The sequence below is a fragment of the Osmerus eperlanus genome, chromosome 11 (genome assembly GCF_963692335.1).
Source record: "Osmerus eperlanus chromosome 11, fOsmEpe2.1, whole genome shotgun sequence".
Classification (NCBI taxonomy): domain Eukaryota; kingdom Metazoa; phylum Chordata; class Actinopteri; order Osmeriformes; family Osmeridae; genus Osmerus; species Osmerus eperlanus.
The window spans coordinates 3,095,913-3,123,130 of NC_085028.1; the positions used below are offsets into that span (position 1 = coordinate 3,095,913).

General features: G+C 44.5%; 1 protein-coding gene across 2 annotated transcripts; it reads right to left on the reverse strand.

The window, feature by feature from the left end:
- Positions 1 to 4,437: 4,437 nt before the first annotated feature.
- kcnj5 (potassium inwardly rectifying channel subfamily J member 5) lies at positions 4,438 to 26,077 on the reverse strand. 2 transcript variants are annotated; one of them, XM_062473264.1, is made up of 4 exons: positions 25,880 to 26,077; positions 17,847 to 17,929; positions 14,774 to 15,647; positions 4,438 to 7,646 (listed from the first exon to the last, which is right to left on the reverse strand). In XM_062473264.1, the coding sequence occupies exons 2-4, from the start codon at positions 17,907 to 17,909 to the stop codon at positions 7,282 to 7,284; spliced, it is 1,302 nt and encodes a 433-aa protein (XP_062329248.1). In that variant the 5' UTR covers positions 17,910 to 17,929; positions 25,880 to 26,077; the 3' UTR covers positions 4,438 to 7,281. The 2 variants fall into 2 exon arrangements, with proteins under 2 accessions (XP_062329248.1, XP_062329249.1); XM_062473265.1 differs by lacking the exon at positions 25,880 to 26,077 and having other exon boundaries at positions 17,847 to 17,990.
- Positions 26,078 to 27,218: the final 1,141 nt, after the last annotated feature.

A 27,218-nucleotide genomic window follows, 5' to 3' on the forward strand; every position in this document is an offset into this window, starting at 1 on the left:
CATAAAGACTTGGGGCTGGTGCTGTATCTTAAAAATGTAAGATGACTATAGGCATATGTGATGAATTACTGTGGCTGTACAAATTGCCTACTATATCAACACACAAACGGGCCCCTGTGCTCAAATGTAATTTAGCAGCTATACTTATTCATTACTAGGCAATAAGGAATTGCAAAGCATACACATTTTTATAATTAAGCATCAGTGATCACAGCAAAGAAAGGGACCTCAAGGTACATTTAGCTGGTGCAACCCATTTATTCCAGGGCTCTTAGTACTATAAGTACTTAATAATTTCATGAGCATAGTGTATCAGAAAGCACAAACGTGATTTAAGCAAGTACAAAAAGACTGCTTCGAATTGTAAATTGTGATATTATTAAATATGACCTTCTAATTATGGAAAAATAGATAACATGACAAAAGATGAAATTAAATAATTGACCCTCATTGAGCTCATATTAGGCTATCATATATTATTTCTGTAATTGAACCTACAGTTTCAGTCTTATTGTACACTCTTTGGATTGAGATGCTTTTCCCAAACAAATCACATCTTAAACAGCCTACAACTGATAATTTTCGCTGTCTGAGGTGAGGGGATCCAATTCTGTTGTACATGAAGGATAGTGTTACACTATCCTTCATGTACAACATCATTTTATACACTGTTAGTGAATAAAACTGCTTGGGTGCAGATTGCAGAACAAATCCTGAAGAAGAACAGAACTTGGTTACGACAAAGTACCATTTGATGATAGTGCTTCCAGATACAACCAATAGAATCCATTACTGGGAGCCTTTGTCTGAAAGCATTGATTGGTTTGTGTCCTTGGAGGAGTTTTTCTTCCACTGCAGTAATACACTTCTCTCAACCATCCAAAGATTCTTCTAAGATGAAGGGAAATTTTCAGTTAAATGGTATTCATTAGTTTATGATAGTTGAAAGATGAACAAAAATGAAGTCGTTTTAATAAAAAAGTTTTCCTGAATATTGTTTGTTCATTTCAAACATCCATCTTCAATCATCTTCTAACATCAAACTTCATGCTTAATTAAGTGAATGCATGTGGATAGGCTACATGCCTTTAAAAGGCTTATTTTTAGCTTCATTACTATTGTTGGTTGAATATTTTCTCTCTAAAGGTGTCAAGAGATGGAAGGTGTAGTTTTTCTAGCAGTAACCATCTGGATGCTCTTTTTCATTTTCATTTTTTACAGTATTTTTCCCTGTAAGATAGCAAATCATTAGAAACAGAAGGTACAGACAGACGGTTCTTTATTGTTGTCTGCCTAATAAGCAAAAATGTTGCTGCCACTCATACTCTGTAAACACATGAGTTAGGATTCCCTACACGTCAACTTTGCAGTGTTCTAAGTTAACCTTTTCATGTTCCTGTTAAATTTGCCTGAAAACGCCTAAACAGCATACCCAAAGTAAATTGGAAGCTGTTCTTGAACCATTTGGAGTACATGCATGTAAATGATCTCTTTTGAAAGCTGACACTCTGAAGTTATGTCCCCTGTTGTCAGGACCCCTGTCAGTCCTTCTAGTGTTGAGTAATAGAAGCTTGAACACAAGGAAAGTGAAAATTTATATTTCCGCCTAGATTTTGTTTTGAAAACAGAGGCCTGAAGAGGCCTAGAGGTGGTAGGTATTATCTGGAAGACTAAATTGGACCACAGGTTGAAGCCTTACCCAATTCAAATCAAAAGTCAAACATAATACCACAATATATTCATATTTGACACATGTTTTTATAAGAATACATCCAGGAATTTTCTAAAAGGGTCTTTTGGAGACTCCAAAATGACCCTTTGTAACCAAGGTCAAGGTCAAATAAAAAGGTATTATTTTTCATAATTGTTATCTCTGGCCCATCTCTGGTACTTAGAAATATCATATATAATAGCTAAATCCCTAATTAGTAATACTGAAACACAAAAACTGAAGCATGAACACATTGGAGTGCTTTATCTGATTCCAAGGATTGGCGCACAAAGAACACTGATTCTGTCAACCATATTGCGCAATCGACTGTTATTTTGAAGGCTCCACAGACGCATACAAATGAGGTATTGGCATTTTCAGCTAGCTGTCAGCTACAAGGCTAACGAGCTAATTTCAGAGCCAGTCGAAGCCAGTTCGAGAAATTTGTTTAGAACGAGTGTGGGGGGGGGGGGGGGGGGCGGGGCAGGACGCACAGACCTAGTTGGCTTTAGAGGGCTGTCAACGGGGCATGGAAGCTCCTATTGGGTCGAACAAGGTGTCAATCAAAAGGGGAGGGTTCAACGGACATTTTGAGACCTTCATTTTGTAAATACTCCGTTGATAAACCGGACAAAATAACACTTTTATGTGAACAAGTTGTTTCTTCCGTCGGCTAACTTGCATAATGAAACAAAGGATAATGGCTATTCATGAACGTAAAACATTGTATTTGGACGAATTACTTTACATGGTTAGATACTTTGAACCCTTGGGACTTACGCAGATCAAGTTTTGATGGCATGATTTGCACACCTGGACCTATTTGAACAACTTAGGGTGAGTACAACTTTTTTCTTTGGCATTGTTGAAGGAATGTTCACCGGAAAAAGACGTTGACTTTGCTTGCTATTGTGACTTGATCTTGAATTGGTTTATTTCAATGGAAGCACAAGAATCGTAGCTTTCCAACGATGTATAACATGTGTAGCGTCTAAAAAATATATTTGTTAGAATTTAGTGCGTCGTAACTGAGGAAGGGGGAGGCAGCATTTTTGTCTCGCGGGCGAAACAGGAGCGTAAACAGGTTAATAGGCTACCACATGATGCTAGTCACGCTGCACTTCTCTTTTCTATGCCCACGCATTGAGTCGTTTTATGTCTGGAAAGATATAGGAGTAGTTTTAGTCTGTACACAATAATATCTGCCTCCAAATCTTTTATTGCTCAACTGATGACCTGCTATAATTCCATACGTTCACAAGGCCCGATCGATCTATACTGCAGTCTGCTAAAAGTTTAAGAGCCGTAAGAAAGAAAGCTGGAGTAAAGTTCTAAAAGTGATCTGACTGTATGTGCTTGTGTGTGTGTGTGTGTGTGGGGGGGGGGGGCAATATTTAACACATCCTGGAATCTCCAAGGATCTAAAACATCCTGGGACTGAAACGAACCTATAACGTCTTAGTCGTGAAAAACAAAGGTGGACATTTGCTTTGTTTTCCACAGATAGCCTACCTACACCATTACCTGTGTACTGTAAAGACCAAACACCTCGTACTTCCAAATATCAACATGTCCTTAGCGTCACATGGTCGTGTAGCACAGCAGGTGGATAGTCGGGCTGAAAATGGAGGCAGAAGGCCGTCTTCTCAGCTGCCTGGTTGATGTCAGAGTCTTGTGTGGGTGCTTGTGCTGGGGGAGAAGGATCTATGTTTCCACTGGCCATGCACCCACACTTGGAGGAGAGCGGAACAACACTAGGCTTCAAAGAGGGATATCAAACACATGACATACACTGAGTCACTGACCCTTACATCAGCTAGGACTGTGGTTGGGTATGGGTCCAGAATAATGGCTGCAACCATAGTAGAGAAGGATGTTAAGTAGAAACAAAGACAAGCGGGATTCAGAGTAGGTTTGGAGGCTTCGGCAAGCACATCTCTTTGAGTTTGATGTAAAAAGAAAAAAAAACAAATATAAACGTTGCTAAATGCAGCACTTGACACTGTGATGTGTTTTATGCAGACAAGAGTAATGTGATATTCCATATACTGGTTCAGAATGAACAGAATTAGATGTGCCGATTGACTGAGCGTGTCTTATGTGCATACGTGTGGGTGTATGTTCATGTGTACTGTTTCTGTGTGTGGGTGCTCATCAGGGTCAGTCAGAAAGAGAGAGAGAGAGAGAATGAGAGAGAGAGGGAGAGAGAGAGAGAGAGAGAGAGAGAGGGAGAGGGAGAGAGAGAGAAAGAGAGAGAAACAGAAACAGAAAGAGCAACAGAGACAATCCATTCAATCGTGTTGCAATACACGCAAAGCAAATTCCTCCCACCTGCCTCATCCCTAAGTAAAATTCTCTGTCCTAAACAGGATGTTCTGTTCTGTGCACATGTTTGTTAATGGCCTATGTGGTTCCATTTTGTTCATGAGCATGAATTATCTGAAGGAGACAGAAACACAATTTTTGCCAGGCCAGTTCATCTCCTGTGGCTAAACCACGTAGGCGTATTCATCACTGTTGAGAGTTCAGCCAAATCAAGTGTCAGGCTTCACACTCAGCCAAGACTGTTTGTACTATGTGCCAGACACACAGGCAGGCACTGACACACTGGTACACACTATTACACTTTATCCATAATCCTATATTCTTCATGGAGGCCTACCCATTTCAGCACATTTGTATACGCTGCACTTGTCATTAATGTTTCTTGGTTGGAAACCGTTGAAAGTAAAGGTTCTATATTGGCCTATTCCAAGAATAGTCACTTTCATTATGACCTGTCATTTTACTACATTTTTACAGGACAGTCAAAAAAAGGAAAGAAAAAGAAGAAAAGAAAAATGGCCTGTTACCAAATTTAGCTTGTATTATCTTTGAAGTAATGTGAACATGAATGTGATTACAACAGTGATTTTTCTGGCTGGCTGTCTTCTCTCATCCCCGATAATAAGTGTGACAGCTCCATAATCTGTCTTTCGGCTGTTGCCAGGCGGAAAAAACAACAATTAGCATCATTACACATCTCCCAATCTGTTTAAGAAGCTGAATCATGAACATTGTTTAGTCGCTGGTTGCTAAGATGCTTTAGGTTAGACACAATTGTCATCCCAAACAACAATTGAATTATTTGCAGGGAAAAGGAGGACAAATCTTAAAACCTCGATTTTTGTTCTAAATTTGGCATTCCCTTCTACAGTACACTTTGACATTTTGTATGAGCACATTGATACGGAGATCAGTACAGACCGACCAATTACGTTTCTTGGCAGTCAACAGAGAAAAATTGTTACTCAATCTCAATGTGGACTGATATTACAGACAGCGGCCCTGCAAACAAATCTGTTAAATTTATCTCAGTGTTTTCACCAGCAGTAGGGACTGAGAGTTACCCCTTTGCCAGGAGCTATTCAGCAGGCAAGGCCATTCCACAGCAATTATAAATGGTTGCGTAAGTCTGTTTTTCATGATTCGTTGCACCTCTAATCCTGTTGTCAGGTAGCATGTGTAAAAGTCACAATTGTTTTACAGAACCTCAGGTAAACCCCAAAGAGCTATCAAGCACAAGTTAATGTCCTCCACTCCTAGTTGTGCTTGCTGTCAGTGAGGTGGACATGATCTTAAACACTTAGGACATTTAAGTCTGGCTTGATTAGGATGTTAATCCGGTCAATACTTTCGCACACACTCTCTCTCACACACACGCCCACAAAACGCACAATGAATACTTGTACAGCAACGAAAGCACGCAAACCAGTGTCCATACACACAGAATCCCTCCCAGAGAAACACGTGCACACAGCCGTACACAGTTATCTAGCAGAAACGTTGTTGTTTTGGCCATGTTAGGTTTATTCCCATGAGAACACAGAAAATAGATGTGATGCCAGGTGAGAGAGAGGCTGCTCCTCAAATAACAAAAATGCTTTAGAATAAGATAATGATGCTACAATGTCACAGATCAATTTTAAAAACATTCATAAATAAAGGTGATAAAAGGGGCGTTCAGTAAAAGTGTAAAAGGATTGAAGTTCAATTTATGTCTCAGTGAATGAGATTAGTTATTTTATCTATCTTGTTTTTTACAGTACTGTATATTTGTAAAAATCTCCCATTGCAGTTTTCATGCCTAAAAAAATACCCTGTTATTTATTAATGCTTAAGGATGGGGAGGAAGGTTATTTAACATGCAAGCTTTGACACACACACACACTAATGCACACATGCAAGCACACCCGCACACACAAAGACACACAAAAACTCACCCCCCCTCTTTACACGCACACACACACTCCCTCACACACTTATTCATCCTCAAAATAACTGTTCAATGCGTCACAGGACAGGTGTGTGGAATGTCTAAACAGTAGTGACATGGATCATACAGTCTTGCAAGCAGGGGCAAAATAGCGGCAAGGGTGACTGCTGTGCCAAGAAAAATAAACATTTCATTGTTTGAATCATATGACTTTAGACAAAAAAAGAATACCAAGCAAAGGTGAAATACGAGGAACAGGAGGAATAATATAAATATCACAGTGGGCAGGAAGGAGGAATTCACCTCTTTAAAGTGAACATCATCGATACCTGTCATTGTCTTTACTTATCTAAGCGACGGTGTTCTCAAATATGCATTAACCAGTAGGAGTGGGAAGCTGTGTTGGAGTCAACACTCTAGCAGAGCTTGTGCTTATTATGCACCATAAATATTCAAACGAGCTACTGTCTGTCTCCTCTGTGTCCAAAAAACTAAAAAACAGCGGTCAAATAGTGGAGACCCAGTTCTTGGAGAAGATTTGTCACGCAAAACCATCAATTATGAGGGACAGTATAATTGTGACCATGATTTCGCAAATGAGCTTGATGGTCGCTGATGGTGAAGGACAGGGTTAGGTCTACTGTGTCTCGGGTTCTCTGCAGTCCCTTCCCGTCTACAGGTAAATGGGGGCAAAAGCACAGCCTAAATATTCCCTCAATTCCTGTTTCATGCCCTGGAGCAGCAGAGAATGCTGATGGAGAAAGGTACTCACTCATCCATTTTCATGTTTGAAAGAAAGAACAAGGGTGGCTTATTAGCGATGGAATCAATATAGGTCCAAATGAGCTGAATCGACGCACTCTAAAATGAGGCTACTCATTCATGGGAGCCTTGATTATTCTCTTGTGGCTAATTGTTTCAAAACGGGTTACAGTATAATATCACTTTATCTATTATATGGCAGATACTGTAAGTATGCGGTCAACTCTAAAAAGACAATCTGACCAATTTAGAGCATGTGTGTACATATTACTGTGTGTATGCGTGTCTACAAAACCAACCTATACATATAGCTTGACACTAGAGTGGCATAGTATTGCATGAAGAAGGGGAGGAGGGTGTCTTTGATCTCCGAGCAACGCAATGGAAGAAGCTGGCCGCTGATTAAAACAAAGCGTCTTCTGCTTGGTTCAGTTCAGTTCAGCCCAGTTCAGTTTTTCTTTCTGGGTCAACGATGGCGGAAAGGGAGGTGGGACGCGGGGTGGGGTGGGGGGGTGGGGGTGGGGGTGGGGGGGCGGTCCAGGGGACGTCTGCGTCACGGCTGGTTCTCCAGAGCGGCGGCAGAGCCGTTTGTTTCCCCCCTCTCGCACCCGTCCCCCCCCACGCCGCCCTCCTTCTCTGCCTCTCTGGAGAGGGGCCCTGGGCCCGCCAGGGGGTCTGTGGTGGGGTAGGCCTTGGGCTCGGGCGTCAGCAGCGACAGCTGGGGCAGCAGTGGACCTTCCTTCAGCTTGGCAGCCATCTCCTTGGCGCTGCACGAGGGCGTGTTGGTCTCATAGATGTCGTGGAAGTTGTTGTAGTCCACCTCGTAGAAGCCCTTCTCCAGGGAGAGGACAGGGGTGAAGCGGTAACCCCACAAGACCTCCGTGTCCAGGTAGGAGCTCCGCGCCTGACACGTCATCCCTGAGACACACACACACACACAGACACACGCGCGAAAGATCACATACACACGCATGAAAAGAGAGAGAGAGATGGATAGGTGGAGGGAAAGAAACCGTGAATTATTCACAAACAAGGCTCAAGTCAATATACTGTAGGTCCAAGGTCCCAGGACACAGTGCACAGTGGAAGCATCAGTAAGAATAAACTATGAGGGTCCAAGGTGCGATCACTCCTGGGTCATGAATATGGAACAATCTCCACCAAGCCTACAGCACATTAGCAGTCCCTGCTTCAAGGGGTTCAAACCATGACATCGATTGGAAATACTATACACTAACTTGAGCAGGCTATGTACTTTACTGGACGAGACGACCAACACTGTAATTGAGAACGTATAGTGTCCTTGCCGTGGAAGTAATTGATCTGGAAACTCCAGCTGCTGTGGTGCTGGAATGTATGTGTGTGTGTGTGTGTATGTGTATGTGGATATATGTGTGGTGGGAGTTCTCTACATTACAAATGTTTTTGTAGTGAATCAATTAATACAATCTTTGTGTGTCTTGGGAATGTTGAAGACATATTCTCTGATTAATGACTAAATAAGAGCCTCTTATAGAGATGCAAGGCACTTAACCCTACTTGCCTCGGGGGAATGTCCCTGTACTTATTGTAAGTCGCTCTGGATAAGAGCGTCTGCTAAATGACTAAATGTAAATGTACTTGCATTCAAATTTCTACATGAATATCATAAAACATCCTTTCATTTGAAGGATCAACACATCACAAACAAATGTCTGAAAGGGAAAGAATAAGAAGAATATGTGAACATATGTTTGTGTGGGAGGTAATGTCACCCTACCCCCCCCACCCCGCCGTCACACATGACCACACACACCCTCTCCTCTCCCTCCCCACTGATAGGCGAGAGTTTGCAATTCTGGAAGTGTCCTTTCTTGTTTCAGAGGATGCACACCTGAGTACATCATTACATGCATTCCATCGTTTACAAAGCAATGCAGCCGATGAGATGCTTACAGTTGTCAAAGCAGATCAATTGTTCAGGCGTCCATTGTGTGCATGAAGGTAATGAAAGCCTTCTTGCACATGACAAAAGATGCTGGAGGTCAACAAAAGAATATGTGTTTTTACGGCATGTTCAGATAACTCGAACAGTTACACAACGGATAACAGTGTAGGCATTTCCTGAATGTCTTAGGGAACATACCAGAGCCTATTCACTATGCACCCGCAAAAAAACATGGAAACAATTCACAAATAAATACTTTTAGACAAAAGTGTACATGTATATTTACCATATATATACAATCTATAATGCTGTGGTCCTAGAACTGTCTACAAACATGCATTGTTATGGACTATTTTGGTCCAGAGAGATAATTTGCTGAAAGCAGGAATGTATGCAGTACAGTAGCCTGCTTAAATTGTGTACATTTCTTATTTCAGGTGATGCATACCTAAGTACTTCATTATATGCATTTCATTGTTTACAACGCAATGCCACTGGTGAGATGCTCTGGGTTCCTGGAAGAGAACTGAACAACAGCAGTCATATTTCTACCATGAATAATTCACTGAAAGTGAACTAAATAGAGAAAGTGCTTTTTAGTTAAATGACCATGGCAACACTACTATGCTGGCACCATGAACACGGATGAGCTTTGATAACTTTGAGGTATTTCAAGAGTTTTAGATAGACAATGACTGGCTAGACAGTAATCAGCTGTAAAATTATTGTTAGTGCAATGTGTTGGCAAACAGTGACAATTCTACAAAAAAAATGTTTTGTAGAGCAAGTAAATTGTTCAGGCTTCTATTGTGTGCATGAAGGTAGTGAAAGCTAACTTGCAAGAAGCAAAACATGCAGGAAGTCAACAAGAGTTGTGCTTTTGTCGTTAGTTTTGGTCTTAGAGCTGTCTACAGCAGTGTCGCCCCCAAGAATATCTTGGGCTGTCACACCAAAATCAAAAGTCAAAACTATGACAAACTGAGAGTTAAGGAATCACATTCTGATATACTTTAGTTTCTTTCATTTAAATTAATACAATTTACAATTAATGTTACTAATTATCTGATGTTCAATAGACTAATACCATAAAACCTTTTGGTAAAAAATGAATTCCAGATGATATGTGACCCAGGAGGTGCCAGTGGGGGGCCAATATCAGGGTAGCCGTGGCCCCCACCTGGTCCCCCTGGGCGGTGCCACTGGTTTACAACCATATGTTTTAACAGGACTGTCTCACACACAAGAAGTTTTGATCTAAGATGGGATTAGATGAGTGCAGGAAAGCAGAACAGTAGCCCACCTAAATTGTGAACCTGCTAAACCAAACCTGAATTACAATCACCAGCTGAACAGGATGCAATCACCATGGAGTAAGAGATCGAGCAAGGGATCGTTGAGAAAATAATCAACTGTAAAACATTTTTTAAAAGCAATGTTTTGATGAAGGCAAACCTTCCAATACCAACAACTTTTGCTAGGTGCTATCATTACATGAGCAAATTCTGACATGGCCTTCCATCATTACTATGGTTACTGAGCTAATAAAGAAATCAACTGAATGGTTGTGTGAAAAAGCAAGCCTTGTGCAGAGCTATGTTTGTGTCACTGCCAGTGGAGCAGTAGCATACATTATCACCAGAAGACCTACAGTACTGAGGGAGGTAAGCAGCTATAGCCTGGGAGCTTCCTTCACATGGAGGAAAGCTTTAGTTAGTTGTCTTCTCTCACGGACACATGGACAGATTATGCTCACATGGAAAAGAATGCTTGACTAGAGTGCTTCACTGGTTTACACATGGTATAGACACATTTTGCTGGTAACCAGCCCATTCACTGGAATCATTAACCAGCATGTTTGTCTTAGACAAAGCACCATTAAAAGTATGGGTCAGCCACTGCAGATGTACATCTCCCGAGTAATCAGCATCAAGTTAGCTAACTAGTCACCATAACTCACACACTTCTCTAAAATGGCAAGTGACAAACCTGTGGTCTTTTAGAGAGAAGCAAACAACACTACATGTCCCTCCCTCCCTCCGTCCCTCCCTCCCAGAGCCTGAAGAGACCAGTGTGGGAGTGCTGTGTCACCTCTTCGCATTCATTTAGCCTCTGTGGTGGCTGAGCAACACAAGCCCCCGCCTGCTGGCTGGCCTCTTAACTTTGAGAGCCAATGGAAAGAGTGCACCATTACTCTGTAATGACCAGCAGGCACCTCAAGGCCAAAGTTCTCCAGGCTATTTCCAGAGGGCCGTGAAGTCAGCTGTTGTCATGGAACACTAAAGGTCACCGACGTCGAGAGTAATGCACAAGGAACGCAGACGTAAAAACGAAAGGAAAAATAAAAGATTTACCTCTCCTAACCCAAGCTTTCCAGTGCTCATTTTTCCATTTTCAACTTTTCCATGTCCCAGATGTGGTCACGCCAGTGTGTTTCTGTCATTCCGAAACACTGAATGACATGAAGCTCACTTTTCACACATTTATTTGGTCGCACTACTTGTAACATGTTGCTGAAATCCACACCAGGTATTCTGCAATGAATCTATGAGAACATTATTGCACATATTAAATGAAATTAGGTAACATTGTTGGGAAAAATACTATCACTATAAGTTCAGAGGAGTATACATTAATTGCCTTACCAAGTAGCTTGATGCTTTGGATATATGATTAAGAACTTGGAAAAAAAGACCATTTAAGATGTATTTTTCTCAGACCACAGGCCATTAACTTGAATATTATACTAACTCCAACCTACACCTCTCTATCTTCTTTTGTCACATTTCCAGTTCATGCAGGACACCATGGAGACATGCAGCATGTTTCAACCTCAGCAGATGACAAGTTTGACTCTTGTCAATAACAGTCTCCTTATGCTATCAGATGCTTGCTGCAAGATCATAAACGTCCGCACTGCAAGATCTTTACAAGCAAATATGTGCGATTTCACAAGGTTTGATGTAGATAACACATTCTGCTAAAGTTGCTGTTTGGAATGGGTCCTGGGCTCAGCTGAACAGAATGAGACCACACACCCTTCCCTCCAACCATGCATATAATTCTCCTATTAATCTTAAAATCATTATAGTTTTGCGGAGGGGACATTACCTACAAGCTCAGCAGTTCAGAACTGCAAGATATGTTTGTCCTCTAATTTGATGTAAAATGTACACTTACTGGCCAGACAAAACAAATTGTTTATTAAGGTTTCTCAAAAAAATAATTGGGGGCTTGCCTTTTGCAGCATGGGAATACTCTTGATTGTTAGTGACTTTATTCTAACATAATGGTTGTTACCTGGGAGTGATGCATCTAGGATAAGCCATCATTTTACTAGTAGGAGGTGCCTAGTTTGGAATTAAACTAAAAGGATTTAGTGAGTGGTCACCAAAGCCTCCTACATTATTGGTTCAGACCTTCCATCAGTCCTCTCCTTGTATGCTGAGCGTAGCTTAAATCGTGCAAAGAACATAATCAGAGACTCCTCCCATCCAAGCCATGACTTTTTTGAACTTCTGCCTTCTGGGAGACGCTACAGATCTATGCGAACGACACGCCTCAGCAACAGCTTCTTCCCCTCTGCTATCAGACTCCTGAACTTCCAAAGCTGACCTGGACTTTTTCTATTTAATTTTTTTTTCCTATCCCCATCTCCCCCCTCCTCACTGGACTGAGCTACCTATGACAAAATAATACCACCAACATTGTTGTGAGGCAATAAAGTTTGTATCTATCTATCTATCTATCTTTAGAAAAGACTACATTTTCTATAATCCTTAATCCTTAAATCAATCACACAAAGATTCACAGTTTTATCAACATGTCAAATATAGGACTTGTTGGTAATTCACGCAAAGAATGTAAAATCAATGTCATTAGCTGAGGTTGGCAGTATTTGCTCCGCTGTGCTATAGTTTCCCTATCTCGCAGAGGAACAACATTTAATGGAAACAGGTTGGACACTGCAACTCCCAAGTGGGAAGAAGTCGCCAGGTTGATTCCTTTGAGAAAACCACCTGATTAGATCTGTAAGTCTCGGCAGTATAATGACACTGGATGAGGAAGTGTATGTGTGTGGAGGGTCGAACAAGCTGTACGTTCAGTGATTGCAGAGATGACATCAGCCCAGCGTGCTATAGCCTTGCTGGTCAAGCGGAAGGCAATGTGATTTAATGCCTGAGTCAAACGTTTGCCGTGTGAGAGTGTGTGTGTGTGTGTGTGTGTGTGTGTGTGGAGGGGGGGGGGGGGGAGTCTACTACTGGTGCCCTGAGAAAAGAAAATTTATAAATAAAAATTCATAAAAGAAGTAGAGCAGAAACGTTCAGATGCATGAAAAGCCATGTCAGATCAAATTAGAGCTCGATGATTCCTGTCTTGTAAAAACCAACGAGGGAAGAAACGTGGAACCCTCTTTATGGTATGTTTGTTTTATATTCATATTCATGAAGTCTGAAATATGATGATGTCCAATGAAGTAACAAAAGTGATATGTATAATGCATTGTATTTAGATGAGCCCATTATAATCTGCCCTTGAACAAAAGGCCAGCAAAGATGCTGTTGGAGCATATTTACCTGAGCAAGCCAATACCCCACAGGAAACATATTACAGAAGCAAATAAGCAATTAGCTTCAGAGCACACTGTTGTAAGGGTGTCTTTATTGTCTGTGTGCCATGGTGATAAACAAGTAGATTTTCCCAATCAATATTCTGTACAATGCTTTCCAGGGCTAACCCAGCACTTGCTTGGGGGCTCACATAGACGATCAATCCCAAACTTGGACGCAAAAGAGTGCTTGGTTCCTTGCTTTCTTTTTTTGGCCTAAATGTCAATTGAAACCGTTCAATATCCTGTTTGGGCTTAATTACAGGCATGGAAAAGTAAGTGTTCGTGCGTGTTTTTCTCCTCGCAACTTTCCAAAGAATGTACTGTTGTGAAATCTGCCATTATCACCAGCCTGAAACCTCTAATGTGGTTTTTATATAGAGTAGGGCAATACATCTTTCCTTGTAAATCATGTGTTCCAAGTACAAAGTATAGAGCAACCCTTTACATTAAGGTACATAAACACTATGTACATTAACTACCATGTAACTACATAGAGGGTGTTCCTTTTCTGTTTGTCCACTTTTTGGTCCACTATATGAGGACTGAGCTTGGTCCGTTTGAAAAGGACCATATGTTACAACACCCAGAGTCACTTGGAGTAATTGCTACATTGGGTTGCTATGTTATAAATTAGTGTTAGTGAGGAGGCACAGTATGGGGGAGGGGTGTCAGTAAGCAGATGGTGTAAAGGAGCAGTTGACAGTTGTGAAACCAAAGCCCATCTTCCCCACACCAAGTTTCATGGCAGTTCCTATGTAACTAAAATGTTGTTACTGTACTGGAAGTATTACTGTGTGGTTATTGCAAGGTAGTTAATGAAACCTTATCGCAAAGCATTGCCAAGGACAGAGTGGCTTTTTGCTCTTGTCCACCATTCCAAATCCTGATCTCGCCAACCATAATCACGATACTCAGAGCTTCATCCAAACCCTAACCACGGACAAGCAGCAAATACAGAAAGACGTGCTGTGGAATGCATATACATCTAGTGGGCAACTCCAAAATCTGATCGATAAATGCCCTAATGCATTACTCAAGTGCCAGAGCATGCAATAGAAAACCTCAAGAATGATACATGTTGCCAAAACAAAGGCCAGCGTGGGTAGAAATAACACCTCCAGTTGGAACCGTTTGAAAGAGTCTGCCCCTGATGCACCTGAAGAGGAAATATGGGCTGCAGTATGGACAGGGCACATTCTTCTAACTGTTGCAACCCTCTATGCAGAGTAGACATCAATAGGACGATAACTAGACTTCGTTCTTTGTCAAACAAACACACCTGTTAAACATGATGAAGTTCAACTCCAGCTACGTTTCATAAAGAGAAATGGTCATTTGATGATAGTCATTCAGTCAGTATAGTCAAGTACCATTTCACCCAGCTGACATTGTATAAGGAGCCTCTGGATGGTTCCGTCAACAACACCACTGTTTTGTTAGTGCAAATGAACATTGATACGGTCCTAATGAGGAGGTCATGATGTCAGACGGGACGGTCACGTACTGTACCTGTAGCTTCCACCATTCCCTCCAGGATGACCACGATCTCAAACTCCTCCTTCTCGATCTGCGCCTGCGACATCTCCCAGAAGGGGCTCTTCTCGTTGATCTCGTGGGAGATGATGAGCGGCGACACCAGGAAGAGCCGGTCGTCGCCGGTGTCGAAGCCGATGTTGATGTCCGTCTGGTTGAGCGGGATGAACTCGCCCTCCTTGGTCTGCTGCGAGCGAATCAGCTTGGCTCGGATCGACGCCTCCACGATGTGCGAGTTCCTCAGGTCCCCCACGCGGAACATCAGGCACATCTTGCTGTCCCGCACCGAGATCACCGCCTTGTGGGAGAACATGAGCGTCTCGGCGCGGTTCTTGGGCTGCGAGATCTTGACGAACATGCAGCCCACCATCATGGCGTTGACGATGGAGCCCAGGATTGCCTGGATGAGGAGCAGGATGATGCCCTCGGGACACTTCTCCGTGATGACGCGGTAGCCGTAGCCGATGGTGGTCTCCGTCTCGATGGAGAAGAGGAACGCCGACACGAAGCTGTTGAGGTTCTCCACGCAGGGCGTCCAGCCCTCCTCGTCGGCATGGAACAGGTCCCCTCGGATGAGGGCTATGAGCCACCAGAGCAGGCCGAAGAACAGCCAGTTGACCACGTAGACCAGGGTGAAGATGAACAGGCTGAGACGCCAGCGGAGGTCCACCAGCGTGGTGAACAAGTCGCTCAGGTAGCGGTAGGTCTCCTGCACGTTGCCGTGGTGCACGTTGCACTTGCCGTCCTTCTGGACGTAGCGCTGTCGCGGCTTCTTGACGGGGTCGGAGATCAGGTGGGTGCGCTCGGTGGAGATCTGCGCCTCGCGAAGGTGCTTGGGGAGCTTCTTCACCTGGGGGGTGCAGAGAGAGGTGAAGGAAGACACAGACACGAGAGAGAGAGAGAGAGAGAGAGAGAGAGAGAGAGAGAGAGAGAGAGAGAGAGAGAGAGAGAGAGAAACACAGAATGAGAAGATAAGCTCTTCCATTCCTCCTATTTCCTCCATGATTTCTTCCCCCGACTAGAGAGTCAATGTATTATCTTGCTGGGACAACATCTCAACCTTTTAGGTAATTGCATTCAACCTCAAGCACCTTCAACTGCCACCCTTTATGACCATAAATAAAACAGGTCAACTGTCATTTCCCAGTCCGCTGTTTGGTGAGGGCTGCTTCACAATGCTAGGGCTAAATGAAATGAAGTGCCCTGAAAGAGCTACCACACTGCTCCTTCGCCATTGTGAGCATGACTCTGGAACACAGAGCACACAGGGACTATGTAAGTGAGAGAGAAAGACGGACATGGGGGACACAGAGTAAAAGAGAGAGAGAGACGAGAGAGAGAGAGAGAGAGAGAGAGAGAGAGAGAGAGAGAGAGAGAGAGAGAGAAGGGAGGGGGGTGAGAGGACACAAGGGCACAAGGGTCTTCTTTGTAGTTGGCCCTGCTCCAGCCAAGCGATCTGGCTCCACAGCTGTGGCCCCCAGCACTGCCTCCCTCAACCCCAATGGGACACTGACAGGCCTGGATAGGAACAGGAACACTCCCTCACCCCCTTTCAACACTGCCTCCCATACACAAGCACACACACGTCCACAAATACTCTGAATATATGAATGCCCTGTGTCACACACACATTCACACACACACACACACTTTCACACACACACACACACACACACATTCACACACACACACACACATTCACACACACACACACACATTCACACGCTCACACACTCTGCTTCCTGGCTCGCCCTCCACAAGGGGCCAAGGGCACATTGGCACCACACTTGGCTCTTGCTGTCCTGATCTGAGCCACTCGGCTCAGTTGTTAATTGAAACGTGGGTTATCCTTGAGCAGGCGACACACCTCCCACGCCCTTGAAATCTCAGGGAGCTAATCGGACACCTGGGCCCAGCCTTCGCCCGGTCGCGCTACTGAAGCTTAGCTACAGCCCAATCGGACACTTCATTGTATGTGCACTGCAGCCTTTTCCATTCTCAAGGACTTTCACACTCACTCTCGTTGTTCACTTTCACTCGTTCACAAGGCATCGGGTAAGCTCTGGAGAACTTTACTGATCTGAATGGGAAACTATCTATAGAAAATCTATAGATGGTAATCTATAGAAGTATCTTAAATGTGACTGTACTTGAAATTCAACCTGTATGTTGTCGATGGCTCTGCATGTGTCATTTGAGCCTGTCTGGATGTTTTGATTACCAGCTACAGAAAGTGATAATAAGAGATTTGACAGTGACATTTGGAAAGACAATACTTGTTAACTAATACAACAATTACATGCAAAGGGACAATGACATATGCTCTTTAAAATATGATATTTCTGCTATCTCAAAGGTATGCATTTTAAACCACACTGTGATTGTACAGTCTTGAATCAAAGGCAGCCCCAATAAACCCATTTATTTCCATATGCAGGTTTTTAAGAGGAAGTTGATAGTATGAAAAAGGACGCTGTCAAATTAAGCAACGCAACAGCTAGTCTCTGGTCTTTGCTCCTATTCGATGGCGTTCCCTAATGCAGAAACTAACCAGATGCTGCTGTATGGTGGTAATACCCAATTGGCTAGTGTGACAACACTTAGTCAGGAAGAACCAATCCAATTGGTTCCCAAATTCAAGATAAAGATCCACAGTGGTGTGGATCTCTGTTAAATATGCCTCCATGTCTAAGTTCTTTATAAAACCCTCTCTCTGTGCTTTCTCAGGCTCCTGGAAGAAGTAAGATGAAGCTATCTCAGCACACACGTGATTATTGCACCCACTCCCATTGTTTGGTTCAATCTTCTCTTCAGACTTTCCTCCTCATTCACTCTCCAGCGAACACCATCACTCACGATCCTCCTCACGCCATCCCATTTCTCTCTGTGTACTCCTCTCTCCCCTTTGTCTCTCAGGACTTCTAGAAATTTCTGAGAGCCTCTCTATAACTGCTTATGCTTTTTTGCACTTCACTTTTTCTTCACTTTTTGTACTCCCTCTTTGTTGGGAGCCATGTTGTAGTATGCTGTTGGAAGCCATCTTGTGTACCTGCCCAGGTGTGACTCCTATCTCCATGTCGTGGTCCATGTGGACTCGGGATTCTCCTGCCATCCTCAGCTGGAGCTCAACACCTGGATGGAGAGAAAGGAGGACGATGAGACCACAACGTTTGCATTTATATTCATTTAAACAACTTTAGTAAAACTGTCTAAATTAAGACAATGTCATTTTAACGATGGTGTGTCAATTGTGGAAGTTTCAATTCTGCGTGATCCATTATCCCATTATCCTATTTAAAAAAGAATGAGTTCAAAGACAGATGGAAGAGGAATTATTTCGCCAACCCCCAAAATGAATTGTTTTCATTACATCAACAATCCAATGCCGGTGAGCACTTCTAATAAAACTCATCAGTCTTAAGGTACCTATACTGGTGTAACTACTAAAATGTCTGCATCTGTCAAGTTCCCTCGTAGCGACAGGTTGGAACCCAAAAGCACAAGAAAACAGACGAACTGCGAGGAGAGTTTTGTTTTACTAATCAATCAGGCAACTTCAAAATCAGTCAAACATGCATATCCTACAAGGGACAGGGGATTCAAAAACAGCCCAGTCTGGAAAAAAACTGCAAAGAAGAGTGCAAGAAAACGTAACGGGAGTTAGGAGAAAGTAGAAAAGCATAGAAAAGGAGAACAGGTATATATGCGAGGACAGGTATACCTCCATCAAAGTACAGATTTACACAGCAAAAACACCCTCAGACAATCAGTGGGACGAACACTGAGTTGACATGGAGTAAGTGTTTGTTGTCTGTGTGTAGTCTTATTGTTAATCTGTACAATGACAAAGTATCTTCTGTCAGGCCTAGCTGCCTTTGTCATTCCCCTGAGAGGGCAGATCAGTGCCAGTTGCTTGGATCCCGCACCAACTCAACTGTACAGAATCCTAATGCTGTGTAGACAATCTGACCACATCACGGGTCACTGGAACAGTTACTGGCTATTCAACATCTGTTCAAAGTCTTGATGCCTCAAGTGTAAAGTTAAAAGCTGAATCCAATTATAACTTCAAGTTGTCATCAGTGGTGTTCTGGGTTGGTTGGTTCGTGAAAGGTAATTTAATCTGATTCACTGTCAATCAAAAACAAATGTTTTGTGTAATGTCATTTCTTTGTTGTGATTTTAGCTCTGCTGGTGTAATTCAGTGAAGTAGTGACATTTCATACTATCTGTGATCTGATTGGAGAGCAAGTACAGCTCTGCGAAGCTGGGTTTGTGTTGAAAATGATATTTTTAAACATCAGTTATATAAGGCTCAAACCGGCAGAGGAAAAAAATTGAGAGGAAAAAAACGTTCAATGATTTTTTTGCAGTGACGTGGGATTTAATAACAGATTTCAATACGTCGGCACTGCATTTCATAGGAGGAGGAGAGAGATTGTGTACAGTAGATGGAGCCTAATTATAGCCATTTCAGTTGTACCTGTTCCGTTACATAAGGGCAATCAAACGTTAAGGTCTCTCTACTAACGTTTTGAAAATCAAAAGCAGGAAATCATTGAACGTTTTTTCCAAATAACCACCAACTTTCTCTTGCCCAATTTCTCTAATCATATTTGATTAGTCTTGCCTGCCACCCTGCTGAGTTCAGGTCACTGAGACATCACAGCTAGGAAATGCAAACTGGGGCTGGGACAAGTGCGAGACTGCGTCACACAAGCCACATCCACACAGGAATACAGTATTGACACGGACGAGTCCTGAGCAAAGGGCAGAGAGACGTGACGGGCATCTAAGAAACTATGACACCGGCAGGGAGGAGAGAGGACCCACGCACAAAGCTTGAGGGGAAATGAAAAGCTGGCTGAATCCGTTATGGTGTCGCGGTTCTTGCTTTGCAAATCAGTTACCATGCATAAAACATAGCTGGTGGGGACGAAAGACCAAAGTGGGGCCAACTAAATACCTGTGTGTGCGCGTGTGTGTGGCTATTCTCCACAGAACTGATTGCTGTTGCCTCTGTACTCCAAAAGCCGGCCAAATAAGAAGTGTGAACGCTGTTTCCGTCCACCGGGTGTTTTATCTTGTCCCTTTAAGAGGGTAACAAGCGTTTATCTTGTTACCGGGAGAGAGTGACAGGATGCTTTGGGTGAATTGTGTTTCGACTCTGATAGCACGGGGACTCATCCGTTGTGTTTAGAGCCAGGAGGATCGTGGCGTCCAAGGAAACTTGTTCCCCTCAGGAGATAGGCTACTCTGTCTCCTCGTGTCTGCTGACACAACACAAACACGCTATAGGTTGCGGTGCTGTGTGGCACAACATGAGTTGGGGTTCTTGTCAAAGTAGTGTTGTTACCTGAGGTTCTCATGGAGCAGCTCTTTCATACAAGAAGTAGAGGGATGTCCTTGTAAGGACAGTGCTTTCCCAAAGACGCTGGTGACGATCAGGCAACTAAAGAAGTGGAGAGCTTCATTGCTACACTTCCCTATGCCAGAATAACCATGACACACCATATTTTGCTCGTTTAACTTATGTAATTTTTTACATCATTATTAAAAGATAATAAAACAAGATATATACATATTCTACGACATGTATTCTATGAAGTACCATGGGACAGGGAGCAGACACTTTTCTAGCTGTCAGTCTTTCAAGGTGTGTTGGTTTTGTGAATGGAGCTCTGTTGCTCTTTAAGGGGCTGTGATGCATGCTGCCAAGAAATATGGGATGCAGAAAACACCAGTGAGAAAGCGCCGCCTCGGCACAAACTCTTTGGTTTACAACCCGAAATGGACTATTAGTGTGCGCTCACCCATACATTTTGAGGTCAGAACTTGCAGTTTTGCTGTGAAAAATGCGATTTTGAGGTGTCATCAATACAAACTGTACAGCTCTTGCACAGTGGACAGGAAGAGTAAGAGGGAGAGAGAAGGGAGAGAGAGAGATAAGAGAGAAAAGAAAAAGAGGAGAGAGCTTAACAAAAGGACAGGCGACCTGCTATGTGGGAATAAATAACAATAGATATCAGCCTATGGTGGACTCATCATTCCAATAACGTTGATGTCTCACTAGGCTAGCTTGAGGGAGGCTTATACAGAACATTCTCTCTCTCTGTTCTTGTTCCCCTCAATTCAGACCATGTAGATCCCAGGTGAGGGCCTCCCATGGCTTTGTGTGAGTCCCGGGGGTTGAAACGGGTGGCCCACAGAGTGCTAGCTCTCCCTAACTTATCTCCACTTACTTATGACACTTTGAGGTCTGTCGGGGCCAATGACTAAAAACGTCCCCCGAAGCTTGCAGATGTCAGCCAGCCTGGCTCCAGGCCCAGACTCTCAACCCCTACGCCCCCCCCCCCTCTCCCCCCCCTCCCCCCCCCCTCTACCCACCCTCCCCCCCTCCCCCACCGTCCCCTGACAGACGAGCCTTGCGCTGTGTGCACAGCCCGGCCCCTCCCTCCCTCCCACCCACGGTTTCACCGTCTCCCAGGGCCGCACGGCCGCGCTGGGAGACGCGCCTCACCTCCACGCCGAGGAGACGATTAGCCTAATGAAAGGACGACCCATCCGTCTCCTTTACCCCCCGCCCTCCCACCCCCCCGAGCCAAGAATAGCTTGCGCGCCGAGGTGAGATGCTCGCCCGTTTCCTTGCCCGTCCCGTCGAGCTACTGCAGCGCCAAGGTGATGTGTGTGTCTGTAAGTGATGCCCCTGCCTTGCCAGGGACCGTTGAGTGGGTGGTGCTGGATGAGGTGTGACCCTGCGACACCCTGACACCAAACAACACCAAACGACACCCACTCGACCAAACCAGGGGGGGGGGTTGCTGTTGCTGAATAAAACTTCCAGGTGGTGGAAAGAAAGGGATGAGGGGAGAGGGATTGATGGATGGAAAGAGGGAGTTACGGGAGAGGGGGGGAGGGGGGGTGGTTAAGGAAAGGACGCTCTCTTCCAAACCTCCCCTCCCCCACTCCCCTAATTTTTATCGGGACGCTTGACAGCCTCATATCCAGATTTACAGTCCCGAGTTCGATTCCCGTTGCTTCCTCTCTCTCCGTCTCTGTCACTCTCGCTTTTTCTCTCCCTGCTCCCCTCCAGCAGGAGTGACGGATGGAAAGAGAAGGGGGGCGGTGGGGGGGGGGGGGCGCACAGAGGAGGGGATGCATGGCGCATGCAAGAAGAGCCAAAGGTCAAACGATCCTAATTGCCATTCCTGACGCACCTCCGCTCCAGTCTCTGCTCCGGCTCCCCTTTGAGGGACGACTCCTCTGTTAGAAAATCCATGGTGTCGCTCGATAGGTCCTGGCATTTTATATTAAACGTGCGTGTCTCTTCCCCGTCCAAATGGGATGTGACTGAGAGAAGCCTCTTTCCCCTGGGTGATGGCTGCTGACACTCAATGGACGCTTATGTAAAGGACTAAATCCTCGATTGGATGTCGAGAACTCATTTACATGTTCACTTACCTCACCTTAATGGCAGGGCAACAGGGATAATCACGATACTCACAGCTACGCTACACATTCTGTGCGCAGTAAGAGGTAGATGGATTGGACTAACATGCTAAAAAGGTTGACATATTGTATGTGTCATTGGTTTCGGGGGGCTTTTAAAAAGCGGTGAAGTACGTACATACATTGAGAAGATCATGTCGGCAATGTCCGGTAGGATCCGCATCACGTCTTCTCAGAGTGCGGGAAGACAGAACGGTCTGACACTCATGGAGAACGCAGGTTTGCTGAGGCTCTGGTGTCCTGATATTTACGTACGGTGTGTGTGTGGGTGTATGTGTTTGTGGTGGTAGTGGACGGGGAGGACCAGGGGATGGGGGGGGGGGGGGGGGCAGTTTTTTCCAGAGGACAAAAAGGTTGTCCCTGCAGTTCCGAGAGCAAATCGTCTCTGTCTACAACCGTCTCCTTAATGTGTTGACGGAGGGACGTGTAGAGCACGGTGTAAGGCCTTCATGTATCAGCTTAATATGTGACAGCGCAGAGTGAAATACGCTCCAGCAGTGGGGCGAGGCAATGGCCGTGGACTGGCCAGTTGCACTGGGCATTAAATCTGCTCCATAAAGGAGATGGCACTTTTAAATACAGCCAAAAGAGGCCTTGGAGCCGTGATGGCCTCAGATTTATGAGGGAGTAAATTGAATCATTTTCCTTGGGAGCTGACAAGATAGTACTTTAAAATTTATTCAGCTTCTGTTTAATTTGGCAAGGCTTGGGGAGTGTGTGAGAACGTCTCGCTGAAGGGCCACTGTTACATATACTGTTAATTATAACATTGGTAAAACAATATAATGGTACATTAAGCAAACTGGTGCAATCCACAACTGGGTTCCATTGATTGATTTGATCATTATAGTAAGCAGAGGTCATGTGATCAGGAAGTTAAAGCCTGCAAAGCACCTTACAAAAACCTGACGATCTGACCGATGAAGTTCAAGAAACGTTCTCATCGATCGAACAAAGCATTGGATCATACTCTGAAAGGAATCCTTGCACAGAGTCTGAGGAGGAGAAGCCATTGCTGCAGTCAGATTCCAATAAAGGACAGACCAACAAGCCAACAAAAACCATGGTGTAGATTTAGCTCTATTCTAATGCTAACTATACATGTAAATATACAATGCAGCCTGCCTGGTACTGTAACGGGCCTGTGGTTTATAAGTTAGCCTCCTGCTAGCCCACTGTAGCTAAATCACGTAACCATGATGTAAGTAAAGCTTTTGACATGCAAATTTGAAGTAAATTATTTTATTAATTCAACCCTAGTGTGCGTACAGTAGTCATATCAATATGTGTAAACACACACTCACACTCGTCTTTTTTTGGCAGTTTCTTTCTTTCACAACCTAAAACCAGATAGATTTGGTTTTGTCTGTCAACTGTTGTTTCTTTTTCCTGTGTACGATAAAAAAATAAAAGAAAGTATACATGTATAAGAGAGGTTTGATCTCTTTGGTACCCTTTGTCTGCCTGGCACCCCAAACCATTAGATCACACGTACACATTTTCCAGGGCACATCATAAAAATAAGTCTTCACGCTCGGATAAGCTCTTGACACAAATGCACTTCAGCAACAGAAGCCGCTTTTAAACCGTCCCCACCCCAGAGACCGTATCTTGCCTAAATAAACACCCTCAATTAATAATTCACACTTTAATCTCATTTCACTGGCTCCTTAGATTTCCACTGAACAACGCATGTGTATGTATGTGCTTGTGTACATGTTGAGGTTAGCGACAGTTTGCCTCTGAATGGAGTTGCAGTCCATCGGATGCAGTTTAGAAGGTCAACAAGCCATCCATCAAAAGCAATTACACCCCTGCAACTCACAACCTCCCTTTATGCACATGCACACACATCTATTGAAAGGCAGGCAGTGCTTCAACCTAGTTATGATAGGGTCATGACCATTAAAGTGATACGCATGCCAGAGATAGTTTAGCAAGGCAGTCAACTCGACTGAGATTCATTTAATCAGACCAAGGAGATGGTTCAGTAATCTGCATGCCGTTATTTGCAGCAATTCAACAGCACAGTACATTGAGTCAGAATCTTCACCTACTCTAGTATACATATATAATATATACATGTATTATTCAACACACAGACACCCACTTGTCATTTTGGACGGTTTCACAACATTCACTGATTAAGGGGAGAGGAAAATAGTTTGGGGACTGACTGTATGAACAACATCTGCATGCTGCTATACTCTATAGATTAAAACACACCTAGTTTTTCACTAAAGCAATCTATGGTTCATCCTGTTCTGCGGCAATCGGTTTCTATAGATTCACCTTGTAAGTTATTCCTACACACTGCTCAAGGGAAAACCTAAGCCAAAAATATTGCTCACATACATCCTACATGGGTATTGAACAATGCTGTATTTTCTCAGCGTTCCCCGGTGAGAACGGCGGGAACACCTCGGGGAGGAAAACATGCTTGCGGTGACCATAAACCCGGTTGTCATCAAAGTTTTACGCCGACAACTCTCAAGATGTTTTTCTGCAGAGTGCCCTTATTGCCTGACAGCCCTGAGACAGCAGACAATGGTGCACTGCATCCTCAACCAAGCGCCTCTAATCCTCAACCTGGGCTGAGCTGAGCATTTGTGAGCAATCAATACAAACGATTTTCTCTCAATGCTTTGGTATAGTCTCCAATATAACAGCAGGAAAGCAAGGGAAACAGAAGTGCTTCCTCGCTCTTAGTTTATCTCTCTGTCTGTCTGTCTGTCTCTTTGTTTATCTCTCTCTCTTTCTCTTGTTGTCGCTTTCTTTGTTTTTGCTTTTCCGTTGAATTTGTGGAAGCAAAATCACACTGTGCTGTCTCTATTAATACACGGTACCCCCCCCCCCCCCCCACACACACACACACAGGCACTTTGCTGTGCCTCTATGCTCGTAAAACTCCTGCGCATTGCGAGGAGAACTAAAACATCCTCTCGCTTTCACGGACACGTAAACACACGCACACTCACACGGTGGGGCACAGAAAGGCAAGCAAAGAAGCTGTGCTGACAGAGCTTTCCTAGCTTGCGTCCGAAAACCCCATCGCTTTTTGATGACCTATCCTTCGGCGCCACGGCAAACAGATGCATTGGTGATCTATCGGGGTCGTATCTGAAGTGATATGAGGACAGGCTACTGCGTTCGACCAGGATGGGACAGAGGTCGAGGCTGAAGGGGGAATCCAGGCAATCTCCGCCACAGCGCAGGCAAAGGCAGGCGCGCACATACACACAAACACGCGCACACACACTCACACTCTCCATCTCTCTCAGCGCATTAGACCATAGGTTCCGGTCTTTCCACACGCACATTTAGATCTGAGAAATGCTAATAGAGAGTTTGCACTGCTGTCATGAATTAGAGCAGGTAGCGGCGGCACGCGCTGAACGGCAAATCAGAAAGGACCGCAATCGAGGAGGAGAGCGGCGTGTCGGAGCACACGTCGGCTGGGGTCTACTCCAGTGTCCCCTTTTCCGCTCCATCACTCCCACCATCACTCTCTTTGCGTTCGTCTCCCGCGCCCCCCCCCCCCCCCCCCCCCCTTCTGTGGTGCAGGGAGCTTACCTTCAGGTCGCCACAGGAGGAGCAATCAGCCTCCCGTCCAGGCATCTCACAACTGGCACGTTGATCAGGTCTCCACAGTAGGTTTGCCGGCTTGGTTTGAAAGCAAGCAGCCTTCCTGCCGCCCAGCGCTTCTCTCCTCCTAACTGCTCCCTACTCCTGGGCGAGAGTGGCGCGCGCGTGTGTGCGAATGCGAGAGAGAGAGAGTCTCTCTGTGTGTGCATCCTCCCTCGACTGCCGCCCCCCCCCCCTCATCCCCTCCCCCCTCAGCCCCCTCAGCCCCCTTCAGCTCTTCTCACTTCCACGCAGAGCTCTCGTCTCTCAGGATTTGTCCTTTGTGTGTGCGTGCGGGCGTGCGTGCGCGCGTGTGTGCAGGAAGCATATATATGTGTGCGCCTAGCACATGGCTCACCACACTCCGTAGGCACAGAGGAACGAGCTTGGAAGAGAAAAGTACAACAAAAGAGAGATAGATAAAGCGAGAAAGAGAGAGAGAGAGTCGGGGGTGGCGGAGACACAGTGGAGGGAAGTGCTGTATAATCAATTGCTCTAAAACCGCGGTTGAAGACAAGGCCCCGAGGGTTTCAAAGAGGGAGAGGTAGAGAGATGGAGAGAGACATAAAGGCAGGGGGTTATAAAAGGGGAGAGGGATGAGGAGACTTAATCGGATGGGAGAGAAAGAGCGGGGTGCAGGTGCAGTGAGAGGGAAGAGGAGTGAGGAGGAGGAAGGCTTGGACCTGGGTTTTCCTGCACAAGGTCATTAGAGCGATCAGCACAGCTCTCCAGCAAAGCCCCCGGAAGGGATGAAGGCTTGAGAGAGTCGATGAGAGAGGTAGAGGAGGACGAAGAGTGGAAAGAGGAGCAAGGAAAAAAAGAGGGAGAATACTAAAGAACGACAACCGAAGAGGGTAAGAGAGACACAGAGAGAGAGATGGACAAACACGGAAGGAGAGAGAGAGAGATGGCTCCACAGCGAGAAAGGCAGAAAGAGAGGTAGAAATGGAGACAAAGATAAAGGAGCTGAGGTAGGCATGGATAGTCTACGCTGTTTTAGTCTATACAGTCAGTCCCAAAAGTCTGGGAGAAGGCTTTATATACTGCTGGTTTTTCCTGCATCAAGTGAGGAGGTGATTTATGGTTCTGCATTCCTTTGGAAACAAGGACAGGGAAAATTCAGTTCCACAGCTCCCATTCGAGCAGAAACTACGAATTTCAATTGAATAGAAAACAACAACAAAAAATAAAAATAACTAGTGAAATAAAAGTTTGGTTCTACCAATGTTTGGTCAATGTTTTGTACAATCTAAACAGTGGTCAACGTTTGATTGTGAATCCTCCCTGG